Genomic DNA, 15,810 nt, shown 5'->3' with positions numbered 1-15,810 from the left:
TTCCCACCTGTTGGGACGCTCCTCGCCTTCTACATCCTTCCCTCCTTTCTTGAATTTTGGTATAATTCTAAAATTTCTAGAAAAAAATCCGCCGCCTAATTCTAAGTTGGTGTTGAGGAAACCATTTGGTTTTCTGGTTTGGCCTAAACCCTAAACGCTAAACCCTTCTGGTTGTTGATTTGGCCAATGTTCCTCATGAGTTGGCCGACGTTCCTCATGATAATACTCTTTTGGTATTGCTAGATTTATACCATATTTCATGCTTGTTGAGTGCTTGACACCCCTATAGTTGTAATTCCAAGGGTGCCCAACCAAGGAAATTCTAGTGCCCAACTGGGAAAATCCACCGTCTAATTCTGAGATGGAACTACCCAGTATCCTTCCACTAAACCCGCTTCCTCTTGACCTTCATTTTTGTTGGTGCCTCAGAAGTCCCAGTGCCAACATTGTCCTTCTGAATAAGTCTGTAAATGGCCTCCTACTCAAGCTGATCCCGCCTTTCAGTGAACATCTCAAATTCATAAGGTGTGAGTGGGTTGTAGGTTTTGGTGTCGGGATCATATAGACTGTGTTTGCCCTTTGTCAGACGAGTTATAGCCAATTTATGACAATGCGAGGCTGTGTGGATCCATCCCTGCTGAAGAGGCTGATTTGTCTTGGTTCTAGCTTCAAAGAGAATCTCAGTCATCTCTCTATATTGTGGTCCCAGTCCTGGCTTTGTAGTGATATCCTTTTTAGGAATTTTAGAAGACTCCACAGTCAATTGAAGTAACTGATTTATGATCTTCATTAATCCTCGGAGCTAGATCTTCCACTGTCCCATACAGAGTTAAAACTTTTGCATTTCTCCTTGCAGATCCATGACAATATCCATTTTGAGGGCGTCATTGATCAGTGATTGCCAGACTTTCCATTCCATAGTGGCTCACTCATACCATTCTTGGAGTTCATTAGTGATGTTAAAGTAAGTGAGCCGATCCACTGGTTTTGGATGGTGAGGATACAAGGCTGGTTTTGGATGGTGAGGATACAAGGTTGGGAAAACTCTAGGTAGTTCACCTTCTTTAGTAGGTAATGCATACAAGAGAACTGGAGAATCAGGCACAAACTCCAAAAAATTGAGGACAGCTTGGTTCTTTAGATGCATCATCTTCATATTAACTCAAACGAGTTGAAAAGTCTTTGGAGATCAATTGCATGTTCTCCTTCTGTCATTTCAGTCCGAGGTCCTTTACTGCTAGAAGATTGATCTTCAATGATAGCCTGCACCCCCGGGGCGGTCACTTTTTAGAATGTGTATGCTATCACGTGAGTTAACCGGAGAGGATTATTAAAAGATCAAAATGTATACATACAGAGGGGGGTGGGGGTTTTTTAAATAGGCATGTAGTGTAAATATAGTATGTATATTGAGGTATTATTAATAACCTCTTGAACGCACGTGATATAGGAAGCTTTTGATAAGTGACCGCCCCGGGCCTGCACCCTCTGATCCAAAACGCCTCTAGCAATTTGCATCTGAAGCAAGACTTCTTTCAGTTGAGTACTAACCTCCTTCATACACCTGTATGTAAGCACGTTTCCTAGTAGTAGATCTAATTCAAGAGCTAGAGAGTGTCAACCTGTAGTGGACTTTTGCTGCCAATGTGGATTGACTGTCATATCATCAAAAGTCAGTGTCCACTCGGGTACCCTTTCTAGTACTGGATTTTGTTGGGATGCTTGGGTAATTGACAGAGCTCTTGATCATGAAAGGCAGCTGATTTCTAGTGTTGAATCATTTCCCTGGCACCCACATACAGCCTTTGGAAGCGTTCCAAGTCAGAGAGAAAAGTGTCATCCTCCAAATATTTCCTAGTAATAGGAGCTTGTTGATTTTTTCACCTCTTGTTCAATGTGATGAGTTGTAAGGAGTGTTGCTCATCAACCTTTAAGGATTCAACCATAGCTTTGCCTTTTCCTTTGCCGTCTGGATTGTGCCGTGACTGGTGTACTAGAGAATCTCCAGTGTTGCCCTGATATCCATTGCCTTACTGCTGATCATCAAACCTCTGGTCCCCCGACTTCTGGTCTGGCTGGTCCTTGTGTTGGTCTGGTTGGCCTTTGTTGGGTTGATTGCCCCCTGTGGCAGCTGAACCACCAGCTCCAGAGCCTCAAGGTGGGAAAGGAGGAGTATTATCATCATCATCAGGTTTATCTATTGGGTTGTCCTCCCCTTCCTCATCGTGCTCTTCTTCCTTCTTAGAATCCTCATCAGGATCATTTTGCTTATCAATATAATCCATAATGGCTTGATTTGATAAAGTGGTGTGTATTCAGAGATCTTGTCTTGCAAATCACTCTGCATGGTCTCCATAAGTGCCTTCAAATTGTCCATATCCATGGTTACATTGCCTTGTGGAATCAGAATATTAGCAAGGTTATTATAGATGTATCTCTCTATAAGGGAAGCTTTCAATGCAGTGTGGGTTGTCAGCAGTGTGTTGAAGTCTACCCGCTTCATCCTTAGCATAGTCTAAAACTTGTCAGCACTTCTTAAAGCTTCAGCACTTACTTGTATATTCCAAACCACAGCAAGGTGTGTCGGGTAGGGATAGACAGTGATCAACAGATTCTTCTGACAAGGAGGTTTGCGATTGTAGTGAAGAGTCCTCAGAGCTTGGCGATGGCGAGTGTGTAACAGCAAGTAGGCGTCGCACAGGATATTTGTGAGGAAGAATGCCCACTCGCCTTACTGTTATACGCGTTCGTGCCATAAAATATCCACTACTTGCCGTTCCTAGAGTTTTGTGCACCATCAGCGACATGGCATACATGCATTGGCTAGTACTTCCTATGTTCTCTTTAATGATTATCACATGCATTCCCACTGGGCCTTTTTTCCATAAGAATTGGTACTAGCTCTAACAATTTATTGACTCTGCCACTGGCATTGTTTTATCACTCTGAGACTTTTCTGGCACCAAAGGTGTCATTCCAGTGGTGACTTTGTAAGTTGTTATGTAGGCCCATAGAGTAGTTTGTAGCTTAAGGGCCCGTTGATGTGGTTCCTTCTGAACAATCTTGGTTAAAATGTTCTTGATGGTTTTCTTACTGCTCTTTGCCTAGCCATTGCACCTAGGATAATAAGGAGTTGATATCCTATACTTAACTGAGAGCATTTCCATCAGAATTTCCATGGTATCATTTATAAAATGTGTCCCTTGATCAGACAAAATATCAATGGGGCATCCATATCAGCAAATAATGTTTTCAAATAGGAAAACAATAGTGGACTTTGCAGTATTATCTGGAAGAGCCTTGGCCTCTACCCATTTAGTGACATAACAGGTAACCATTAAGATATACCGGTTCTTCCTTGGAGTGACCTTCTTGAATGGTCCCATGAAGTCCAGACCTCATTTCATAAATACTCCTAGTGGTTGAACTGGAGTAAATAAGTGGAGTCATATCAGTTGTTGTTGGTCTGCCCATTCTCCGACATATATCACAAGTTTTGCAAAAACTTCAAACATCGGATATCAGAGTTTGCCACCATAATCCAGATCCTCCAAAATCTTCTTATAAGTAATATCAGTGGAGAAATGTCCTCCAAAATCCCCATCATGTGCTTCAAAAATAACTTGCATTCTTCCTTCCATTGGCACACACCTTTTAAAAACCCCATCCACTCCCAGTCTATAGAGCAATCCTCCTATGATGGTTAACTTCAGACTCCTAATAATCAGATCTTTCTTCTGATTCTGAGTCCAGTTTTTTGGGAATCCTCCTTTGGAAAGGAACTAATATACATCATACCATTATGGATCGGTGTTTTCCTCAGTTGTCACCTGAAAAAGCTCTGCATCTACTGGCTTGTCTCTCAAGGATATTTCTGAGTAGCCATCAGTACTTCTAGACAGGAAATCCGCACCGCAATGAGATTTACCAGGCTTGTGAAATGTACGGAATTCAAACTCCATCAGGAAAATCATCCATCTAATCAATCTTCCTTGAATACTAACTTTGTTAATAAAAAAATAACTCTGATGATCCACATAGAAATGAAATAGCTTGCCCAGTAAATAATGTCAAAACTTGGTGGCACTGAAAACCATTTCTAAGGCTTCTCTCTCTGTGGTAGTATATCCTTGTTCAGCCTGACTGAATCTCCGACTGGCAAAATAGATTGGATAATTAGTCCTCCCTTCTGGTTGAGCCAGTATTGCTCCCATTGCCAGTCCTAAAGCATCAACATGCACATGGAAGATAACATCCCAATCCGGTTGTCATAGTATTGGCTTATTTATAATGGCATTTTTAAGACATTGGAAGATCTCCTCACATTCAGCAGTCCAGATGAACTTGTTGGCTTTCTTGGTGATCTCATATAAAGGTAATTCCTTAGAAGCAAACATTTGAACAAATCTTCTATAAAAATTGATATATCCCAAGAATGAACTTAACTATGATGTTGCATGTGCAAGGTGCCTTGGCCTGCTAGACACACTGGATCTTATCATTGGCCACCTCTATGCCATTCTTGGACACTATATGTCCCAGTATTTGTCCCTTTCAAACCAAGAAAACAAATTTGAATGGATTCAAATAGATCCTCTTCTCCTTACGCCGCTAAAAAACCATTTCCAAAAAGAGAAAATGCTTCTCCTCATTTGAGAATATAGTGAAGTCATCCATAAATATGGCAAGAAATCGGTGGAGGAATTCACTGAATATCTCCATCATACACCGTTGGAACATTGTTGGAGCATTGCAAAGACCAAATGGCATGACCAAATACGTGAATGCACCCCATTCAGTAATAAAAGTGGTTTTACTCCGATCTTTAGGAGCAATCTTTAGCTAATTATAACCACTATAGCCATCCATAAAGCTATACATCTCATGGCCTGCAATCTCATCAAGAAGAATATTTGTAAAAGGTAATGGAAAATGATCTTTGATGGTTTGAGCATTCAGCTTTTGATAATCCACACAAACTCTGAGCTTTCCATTCTTCTTGGCCACTACCACAATAGGGAATGGCCAGTTACTACTGGAAACTTCTGTGATGAATCCAGCCTTCAGAAGGTTGTCGATTTCTTCTTTGACCTTCTTAGCATAGTTTGGACTCATTTTGTATCGTTGCAGACGCACTGGTCTGGCATCTGGCTTCAGAGGTATTCTATGTTGACAGACCTCTGCATCTACACCTTTTAGATTGGTATGTTCCCATGCGAATACGTCTTTGTACTTTTGGAACATGAGTTGGGCTTTTTTCTTCATTCCTAGGTTCAAGTGTTTGTTTACTTTGATCAATCTAGGACTTTCCTCATAACCCAGATTCCATTCTTTGATTTCCTAATCATCAGGAAGCAACCAATTAGGCCCACCTCCCTTCCTTTCGGTTGACTCCTCAGCATAATCCCAGGACGGACCTTTTAGTTTTGAACTGTCATTATGAACTTCAGTAACTTCTTCAGAGTGCACCTCTTCAGTGGCCGCTGGTGTACTAGAATTTGAGAATTCTTCTTTGGAGTCAACTGGTTTCTCTGGCCATCAAATTAGCTGAACTGGTCGTTCTCCAGGATTCAGTTCAGTGAACTGATCTAGAAATTGCTTCCTTTGCTCTTCAGTCTGATCCTTGTCAGATAATACTACATATAAGTCTATCTTGGCCAATAGTAAAATATTTATTATCATCTATCGAGGAATTGGGACTATCTTCACAGTGCCACTCCTCTGTTCTAGTGTCTACTTTGCCCCCTTCATTGTTTCCCATTGTAGTTAGATTTGATTTAACGTTTTGTAGATCTTCCACCAGTCCTTGGACTGCAGCCAGCAGAGTCTCAGAAATTCCAGATCCTGACTGATATGGTTGTCTTTTCTCAGAAGACTGGGCTGGTATCTTCTGAATGACTCGAGCATCAGAACTTTTTGGCTTATCTGGTAACTTCTTGGCTACATCTTCTGTGAGCCGCCAGTTCTCTCTGCTCCTGCCATTCATCAACTACCTTCTCTTTACCCTTTGCCTTCAATACCTCTCTCTGTTGAGCCCATTTTCTAGTTTCAGGACTGACTGGTTTTATCGGCTCATCTGGGATTTCTTCAATGACTACCCCTTTACTGTGTGTAACTGCTCGTACTGGAACTGGCTCTGGGGCTTTTGTCTCAGTAGTTTTCTGGACATTGAGCCGCAAAGTGCCCATACTTGCCACAAGTATAACAGTTAAGGCTTCAATTTTGAAAATTACCACGACTCCGGTCTCCGCCAGTACCTCCTTGGTTTCTACCGCGCCCAGTACCAATGTCACTGGTACCTGTTTTCTCTTCTTGGGGTACACTGGTTGTCTCTACTTTAGTTGGTTCAGCATTAGTAAATTCCACTAGAGACAAATCCTTTCCCTTCTTGACGTGATGAATGCGAATGCCACAATTGTTCCATAAATTACTATACGCTTTGCAATAGGTACATTGTGGACATTCATTAGAAACATGATCTTTAGATTTGCACCTTGAGCACCATGTTTCCATTCTCCTAATTGGTTGTCTGGTCTAGCTGATTTCATCAATCTGTCGGGCCATTTCATCAAGCTTCCTGGACCAAGACCCCTTCTTGGCCTTGTTCTTTCTCTTTTCATATGAACTGTTGTCAGAGCTGTTGGAGGTCTCACTAGAATCGGAATTCTCAGTGGAAGAACTACTACTGTTGGACCTCCTCTTCTTGTGGCTCCTCTTCTTCTTAGCCTGTTGTTCAAGCTTCAGATCTCTCTGCACCAAATCATTAAATTTCTTTGTTGGTGCAGGTACCTCTTGTTCTCTGAGCTTCTTACGGTGGAACCCATTTAGAAACCATGCGCGTAGCCTCTTTTCTGATGGTGGCTCCTCCAACTGCCTCGTTAACTTCTTGATCTTCTCAACAAAACTTCTCGCTGATAATTTCCCTTGTTTAATCTTATCTAGCTCGCAGAGGATGTCCTCATCACCCTTGTTGTTTGAATACTCCAGCTTGAAAGCCTTGAGCAATTTGTTGTATGATTCGAGTTGGCAAGCTGGGTAATGGTAATACCATTTCCTTGCTGCATCTTTCAGTGTCTGAGGAATATATTTTCTCCAGTCATCTTTATCAATATTCTTCAACTCAGCATACTATTCAAAAGCTTGAATATGAACATCTGGATCATCTTTCTTTCCTCCTTTGAACACTGGGAAAGAGATCTTCAATGAAGAAGTATAATCATGTTGGTTGGAATCATCTCTGCTTCTTCTGACCTTGGGAGCCTGACTTCGTCTTGAAGACTTCCTATAGTGATTGATCTGTGTCAGCATCCGAGTCAACTTCTTCTTCAGTTTCAGTCACTATCTCTTCTCTGAATTCCTGCTAGAACTATGACGACTGCCCTTGTTGCCCTTGGCCTCAACTGCCTTGTGTGTGGACCGAGAACTCCTGGTTTTGCGTTCTTCACTCTCAACCCTTATCCTCCTGGAACGACTAGAGTGCTGAGAGTCCCTGGCCTCTTCAGCATGATTGTGCTCCTCATGAGCCTCAGTCTCACTCTCTTCTTGGGATCAGACTCTCTTTTTGATATCTCAGTAATAGGGTCGATCTGGTTGGAATCAGTGCCTAACCAGGTTGACGGTTTGCAACCACGACTAGCTTTAGGTGCCATGTGTACAACTGAAAATTCTAACTAAGAGATAAGAGTTTTCTGGTCGAAGAGCGAACAGCTCTAACCACCATGATCGCCAAAATGGAATTGGAGCTGGTCTCTTCAGACAGTTGATTCGAGTGTTAGAATTTAGAGCTACTGGTTATGTCGTCAGTTCAGTTAGTGAGACTGGAACAGAGTACTGAATTGAAATAGGGAACTGAATTGGAATGTTATATTGAAACGAGAGACATGACTGGAAAATTGGAAAGAGTATTTGTAGATTCACATTAATAGCTCAAGGATAACCAGTACAGTGTATAATGGGTTTAAGCTCAGATGATCACAGAAGCAATGATTATAGGGTGAAGCTAGAGGCGAAGAGCTCGTAAACTCGAAAGTACTTAAAAAGCTAAAGCCAAAAGACAAAAGTCAAGCAGGTAAGAAGCCAAGAATCCCGAATACAATGTAGCGGGTCCTATTTATAGCTCCCATGAGTTACTGCAATAATTGCCTTCGATAATTACTGCTAGTGTGACTGCTTCCAATGTTCAGCCTTCTAAGGGGCAGTTCCCGCCTATTGGGAGTGTCCTCGCCTTCTACAACATTCAAAAGCATTCAACTTAAACATAACGATAAATTATCTTAAACATAACTTCTATGCACCTTGAACGTCGTAAGAAGGAAAACGTTGTGCTCAGATTGCACACTAAATTTTCGAGGATCATCTGGTTCAATGCTTGCATCCATAGCTCTATTCATAAGTGTGATTGTGACTCGCTCAACCTTTGTCTCCTTTACAAGCTCTCACTCATCTAGCTTGTGACAAACTTCAGGACGTCGTTGCACTCTTCTTAGGAGTAACATTGAGCAACTGCACAATGTATGACTGCAGCCCAATCATATCATAAAAAATACTGTTATCATTGTCATAGACCATTTCTTCTCGTTTTGGCAATCAGTATGTCGATTCAATGTGGAAAGGACTTCTTAGCTTTTGAAGCATCTCCTCGTTGACTTCCCGTCTTGTTTTTTGAATAGAGAAAGGGTTTGGAAGTAGTGTGTGCTTGATGCGGAACTTTTTGACTTGTCTTTGCACAGACCTGAGTAAGAGGAGTTAGGAATCAAAACCCTTTTCTACTCAAACAGCATCGCAAATGATGCTACATACTTGAAAATGGCAGCATATCCCTTATTGGATATACCAGCTTCATCCAAAATTGATTGAACGTCCCATGCAGAGAGTTGGTTCTCTTGTAAAAGGTTGTCAAGTTGTTTAGCAACGATCTTACCATAGCGCTTATCATCCAAGAGGCCAGCTACGCTTTTGCGATTCAATATGAGCTCGTAATGGGCCGAGGAGGTGGTTGTGATACACTTGGCACTTCCTTGTCAGGGTGAAGCAAAGATTTGTGCAAGCATGTTAGCAGTAAGAGATGTGAGAGTCTATGAATATAAACCTAAGAAGGATAGATGCACTCACTTGATGGCTTGCACTCTTTTCTTGATCCTCCCGAGCCAACTTTCAAGTCCTCGATGTCTCTTAGTTTTCTTTCTCTTTGGCAAAGATCTAGCGCTGTTTTTTTTCCTCTAAGTTGCCATGTAAGCTCCTTGATGGTCTCCTTGCTGCCTTCAACCTGTTGACCACATTGCACAACTTTCTGGTGTAAGCGGGCATTCTAGTTGTATACAATATCTCTCTTTTGTTGCAGAACATCATTTCTTGCAGTCAACTGCTCAGTGTAGCCATACAAGCCATGGTGGCCATCTTCGACATAATTCACTAAGGATGTAATATCCTTAAAAGGTGGAGTAGAGTTTGTGACAAGATGCTTTGGATACATTCTGCCGTCCAGCCAAAGGTCCACATTTTTCATGCCCTGTGATCTTAAGTTCTCCTTCAAAGCTTCAGAAAGCATGTGCTGTTTGTTTTTCTTGCAAAGGGGTTCATAAGTCCGTAAGAGCTCTATGTGCATGTGATATACATGTCTCCTATTCCTCATAGAAGTTTTTTGTGGAAAAGCTACAAGTGTCGACTAAGACATGATTGATCGAAATTGTGTGCAGAAGGAGGTGGGGGCGATAGAAGAATGGCAATTTGAATATCCGGAGCGCGATAGAAGAATGGAAATTTGAATATCGCGCGCGCGTGAGAACACAGGAGGGAATGGGGGGGAAGAAGGAAGCAAGTTAAAAGAGCTTAGTTTTCAAAAATGCAGTAGATTGAGATATTCGGCATTGAATTCAGTAGCCGCCGCGCATAGTGACGTGTACTTATCATGATTGGAATACTTTTTTAGTTTTTTAATTAACGTACCTTGCATGATAAGATATCCAGATTTTAGAAAACATGTATGAAAAAGGGTTAAAATGAATTTTCTATTATCTCTCTCTACGTTGACATGGCATTTCTTACAAGGCCCAAATTTGAGTCCAAACTTTTCCTAATGTTTGCATCTGAGTTTTCAATAGACTTTTTCAATCTACGATCAACATTCCAAACTTCATTAGGAGCAACAACATTACTAATTTATTCAAGAGTTTTGATATCTATTACTCTCCCTTCTTCTAAATTATTATCAGACATAATGATGGTGCTATGTAAGATCTAGACTTCCTTGCGTTAATTCCAATCTATGATTAGATTCAAGTGAACATAGAGTTTCCTAGACCGTTCTCTCTTGAGAATTAAAGGAAATTCAAAGTGCTCTAATACCAATGTCTGAGAATTGGATAAATGAAACAAAACTTCTAATTAATTAAAGAGAGTAACTATGTTTTCAATAGTTTGTGAGATTCACATAACAATTGCTGGATCAATCGTTATGAAAAGAGAAAAAATGTAACATTGATTGAGAGCCAGATTTACAAGCCAACTTTTTTCCAAATGAAGTTGTGCTTAATTATCTTCACGAGAAAAACTTTAAATTAATACGTGTTTGCTTGTTCACCATAAATTTTTTTGTTAAGTAGATTGAGAACTTCAAAGTTTGACACCACTGTGCGGTAGTTGAAGAGATCCCCATCTAGGAAGAAGAAGAAGAGGCAATGTGTAACAAGTACTACATAGTAGCTTTGTGCGTGTGTAATTAAGCATATAATAGCCTCACAGATATGGAGTCTTATTTGTAGAGAAAGTAATAGAAGAGAGATGTTTGAGGAGCTTATCCGCTTGCAAAACAGACCACAAATTAGCCCTCCACAAGCCAACTCTACCCTTGCACCTTGTGCATGCTATTCTTGGTGAGAAGAGCCCTGCTTTATGTCAAAAAGGTTTGGACGAGAGAGGGTAAGAGGTTACTTGCCCCACACTCTGTTGGGGTTAAAGGGCCATTGTGCCCGGCCAACTATGTGTATCCATCCAACTCATTATCTTAATAACTCTTTGTTATTCTTATCACAATACACTACTACTAAATAAGGAAGCTGCAAAGCTAGCTACAGGAGTTCCATCCACAAATCTCTCTCTCTCTCTCTCTCTCTCTCTCTCTCTCTCTCTCTCTCTCTCTCTCTCTCTCTCTCTCTCTCTCTCATGGGCAGCGTGTTTGTCTCTCGCTCTATATGCATGCACGTGTGCATCCCCATTGCCTTCAAATGGTATCAAAACCGACAGCTTGGCTTGGGCGCATGAAGCCTGTCTTCAAGACCTCTCCCACCATTTGGCCACCCATTCTTTCCTTGATCACCAAGTTTAGCTTCATGCCCATTCCCTCCTTCTAGTTAACCTTTTCGCATACTCCGTAGGCATTCGTCAGGATCCATTTTACGCGTGTAAAAGCAAGTCGAAATCCAATAGGTAAGCATCATTCTTCTGGCATTAATGGTTCATAAATTCACCTCTCTACCTGCTTCCCACTTCATTTGGCTACCATTCAATGCACTCTCGAGCAATCCGAGAACTATCATAATGCCATTTGGTCCCTTAAAATCATAAAAAAATCTTGAAAAAAAATATCTCGAGGCACTTTTAAAGGTGGCATAAAGACAAGGAACCAATTTAGAGGCACTCAAGAAAAAAAATCGTAATTTTGGGGAGGAATTTACAATTTTTTTCAAACTTGAAATGTGAAAATTGCATCATATTCAATCATGAAATGACGAATTAGGTATTACCAAGATTGATATTTCTTCGATTCAATTTGAATGCTCAATTTAAGAGAAGTCAATATTTGATGTTTTTTAGAGCTTAGAGACACTCAAGGCCTAGTAATAGTACATTTTTCAACAAATCATAAATTGACACATAAGCAAGATTCCAAGTATATATATTCTAAACTTTTGTCTCTAATTTGGGGGGTGTATGACTGTTGAAACTTGAAAGGCACCCCTCTCACAAGTGGCTCCTTTACCCTACAATAGATTTGGTTAGGTCTGGTAAGTTAATAGTTGCACAGCACAGTTTGAGATTCTATGTTATAGATGTTTGTTCCTGGTCCAAAAATATGCACATATGTCGGATGCACTTGCTAGATGCATTCTTCATTTGCGCGGTTGACGAACAACCTCTGACGAGGGCATCATTCATTCTTTTACAATGCATTCACCCCTCTCATGGTTATGTGGGTCTGCCTCTCTTCCACAAAGTCTGTCTCTACTTTGCAACAAAATTGGTCCTGCATACAAGGATAGTAATGTCAAGGTTGTGATGTTCACCCTCTGTAGATAGTCATAGCCTCGTGAGGATCTCTAGGAGTCTTAAGTGGGAAGCGGCTGAAGGGCTCCCATCAGATGATAACAATTCTGGATAAGCTTGATCTTATTACAGAGATACCAAGGGAGACACGCACCTACATTTGGCCCTATATGGTTGTGTGGAAATTTGCCTCACTAAAAAATGCTGCCTCTCTTCTCTGAGCTCTCTTGCACAGCGTCCCTCTCGACCTAAAAGCAAACGGAGGTACAAAAGCTGCCGCTTCCGCCCATTCCTCAACTTTGACCGTGTTGACGCCACGTCAGCGTCTTTCACGCCCACACACACACACACTCTCTCTCTCTCTCTCTCTCAGCATATACACAATAGAGTCAGACGCGCACGCTCGCCAATTGGATGTGTGCGTGCTTTTTGCACAGAGTGTGAGAGAGAGAGGGAGGGAGGGAGGGAGGGAGATCGCCACCTTGAGGCTTGCGTCCTTGCTTCAGACTCGAGAGCTGCAGAGGCGGAGGAGAGTGGGTGTGCCACTGTGGAGGCGCTTAATATGGGTCCGTCACGGCCGTGTGAATGTGTGTGTGTGTGTGTGTGTGAGAGAGAGAGAGAGAGAGAGAGAGAGAGCGTGTGTGTGAGACACTGAGACAGAGAGAGAAGTACGCACTTGCATAGAAAATGAATGGTGGTGAAAGGAAAAGTAGGCTAGTCACTCTCTCTCAGCGCAGCAGACATGCTTTACGGTTGCGTTTGTCTGCCTCTCCCCATTGCCCAAATACCCCACCCCTCTCTCTCTCTCTCTCTCTCTCTCTCTCACACACACACACACACACACACCCACGGGGCATACCATCACTCACTTCAATGAAAGGAATACAGAGAGACATTTGCCAGATTTCGTATCAGCTTCATGTGCATGGAGCATATTTGAGCCACCTTGAAGGGGGTTTTAAGTCGCTGCGTCTTAAGTCTCTTCTCTCTCTCTCTCTCTCTCTCTCTCTCTCTCTCTCTCTCGCACACACACAAGCTGCAGAGCCCATCAGCACGCACACCTCGCAAAAACCCAGGAGCACACATACCCACTTTGATAACAAAATGAGTACACACACTACAGCTACACAAACTTAGTGTATTTCATGTGCAAGCTCTCTCTCTCTCTCTCTCTCTCTCTCTCTCTCTCTCTCTCTGCACACACAGACACACAAGTACCACACATCACTTACAGTTTGTTAAGCTGATCCATCCATGACTCTCTTAGTACAAGCTTAAAGATGAGCTTCATTAATGCTTTGAAGCAGAAATGTACATGGACCATGCCATCTCCCTGATTCTGAGCTGTGGCTAGTTGAGCTCCATGAAAAAGATGATGAAGCTAAGCAAGCAGGGACTCCTCATTTTCTTCTTCTTGATCAGGCTAGGCTGCATTGCGAAAGCCGACTATCAAGAGGCCATAACGATGAGCGCTATCGAGCAGGACGCGCTCTACACCGTCATGGACTCGATGGCCGGCGGCATCGACTGGAAAATGCTTCACCCACATCCATGTAGTGAAGATGTGTGGCCTGGCCTTGTCTGCGAGCAAGGCGATGACGGACTCTTCCACGTGACTCGCCTCGACTTTGGCTACCGCCCGAACCCGGCTTGCATGCGCAATGCGTCCGTCCCTGCTGCCATCGCCAATCTCACTCACCTCAGAAGCCTTTTCATCTTTGAATGCTTCTCCACTTTCAACACCACCATCCCCATTTCTCTTGTCAAGCTTGCCCCCACATTGAAAGAGCTAAGCCTGAGAACCAACAGTGCTCTTGTGGGCACCATTCCTATTGAGCTTTCCAACCTCTCTGCTCTTCAGCTTTTGAGCTTGTCCCAAAATGGGCTGTCTGGGCGGATACCCGTCCAGCTGTCGAAGCTCACCGCCCTCCAGCACCTTGATCTGAGTGACAATAGACTCTCTGGAGAGGTGCCTCATGAGCTGGGGACCTTGCACAACCTGATCATTCTGGATTTAAGTGTGAATTTGATCAATGGGCCGATGCCTTCGTCTCTCGGGAACCTTGCAATGCTGCAGAAGCTAGATTTGAGCTTCAACTCTCTGCGAGGTACGCTACCGCCGAAGCTCGGGAACTTACGCCGATTGCAATTTTTGGCCCTTAACGACAACATGTTATCAGGACCATATCCAGCTGAAATGGCAGGCATGGTGGGTCTGCAATATCTCATACTAGATAACAATCCTATGAGGACAACATTACCAAGCTTCTTAAATGCTTATAAGGGTCTGATGGCATTGAGCTTGTCAAATTCAGGGTATTATGGCGTAATCCCAGACGCCTATGGCGAGCTCAAGAATTTGACGGTGTTATCGCTAGAGCGCAACTACCTGACAGGGAGCATACCAAGTGGATTAGGGAAGCTATTTCACATTTATCAGCTTAATTTAAGTCTAAACAATCTGAGTGGGGCCATTCCATTCACACAAGATTTTGTTCAAAAGCTCGGCAGGAACTTGGATTTGAGTGGGAACACAGGCTTGTGCTCACAATGGGCTATGGTGCAATGGGTGAGCAAGCCTACAGGAGGCCTGCCTCTCTGCTCATCATCATCATCATCATCATCATCATCAAACCCTAAGATCTCAAGTCTGTCAACAAGCTTTGCTGCACCCATGATTAGGGGGAAGATAATCACATTTTCTTCAAGCACCATTTGTATAGTTTTCACAGTGATTCTGTTGCAATATTTTTATGATTAAAGTAACCCAAATGTTGTTGTGGTTCACTAGTTATATGTACACATTGTATACAGGGCATCTTCATTGGAATGTTATGGTAAAGTGAGACATTAGGACTTATAATTTTGAGTGAGTGATTAAGAAAGCTCTTGACAAATTTCACAAGAAGATTTAGAAATTTTCTCATGTAGGAAAAGGGAGTCTTTTTCAGTGTTTTTCATACAATGCGTAACATCATGAGCTTCTGCTCGAGAGGCACCCGGCGGTCCCTTGCCCCCAATCGTACCTAGCTAGGTATGCGGTGCCTCTCGAGCAGAAGCTAGGTATGCGGTGCCTCTCGAGCAGAAGCTAGGTACGATTGGGGGCAAGGGACCGCCGGGTGCCTCTCGAGCAGAAGCTCATGATGTTGAGGTAAGTCACAATGTGGGAATTACTGTGAGAATTTGCCCAAAACTTCTTGTGAAAATTAATGTGATTAGTTAACTTTTATTTGCGAGTACATGATGCCTCTATGGTCACATTGGTAGTGAGGAGGTGGTAAGTGGTTTCCATTCAACTTCCTTTTTTCCATGCCTTTTCTCTGCTTTTGATGGGAAGCTTCACTTGCACAGATTCCTTGCTATGTACCTCTTGCAGGGTGAAACTCTAATTTAATCATCAGCCATGTTATGCTATTATAGGCACCTACATTTTAAAATCCAAAATAAGACCTGCCTGACTGACTACTACAAGATAGTCATTTCATTTCAATATATTTTAAAATTGAACTAAAGCTTTGTCTTCACTAGGTCCCCTTTTGATGGTTTTTT

General features: G+C 42.3%; 1 protein-coding gene across 1 annotated transcript; it reads left to right on the top strand.

The window, feature by feature from the left end:
• The first annotated feature begins 12,755 nt into the window (after positions 1-12,755).
• On the top strand, positions 12,756-15,124 carry LOC147435332 (uncharacterized). Its single transcript, XM_086488400.1, has one exon. The coding sequence runs from the start codon at positions 13,625-13,627 to the stop codon at positions 15,020-15,022; it is 1,398 nt and encodes a 465-aa protein (XP_086344526.1). The 5' UTR covers positions 12,756-13,624; the 3' UTR covers positions 15,023-15,124.
• Positions 15,125-15,810: the final 686 nt, after the last annotated feature.

The sequence above is a fragment of the Adiantum capillus-veneris genome, chromosome 18 (assembly GCF_014529385.1).
Source record: "Adiantum capillus-veneris isolate H3 chromosome 18, ASM1452938v2, whole genome shotgun sequence".
Lineage (NCBI taxonomy): Eukaryota > Viridiplantae > Streptophyta > Polypodiopsida > Polypodiales > Pteridaceae > Adiantum > Adiantum capillus-veneris.
Note: the sequence above shows the minus strand (reverse complement) of the source record. Positions and strands in the feature narration are given on the sequence as shown.

What these genes read in the sequence shown, in the direction of transcription:
- LOC147435332 (XM_086488400.1), top strand. Translation starts at nt 13,625, where the DNA reads ATGAAAAAGATGATGAAGCTAAGCAAGCAGGGACTCCTCATTTTCTTC.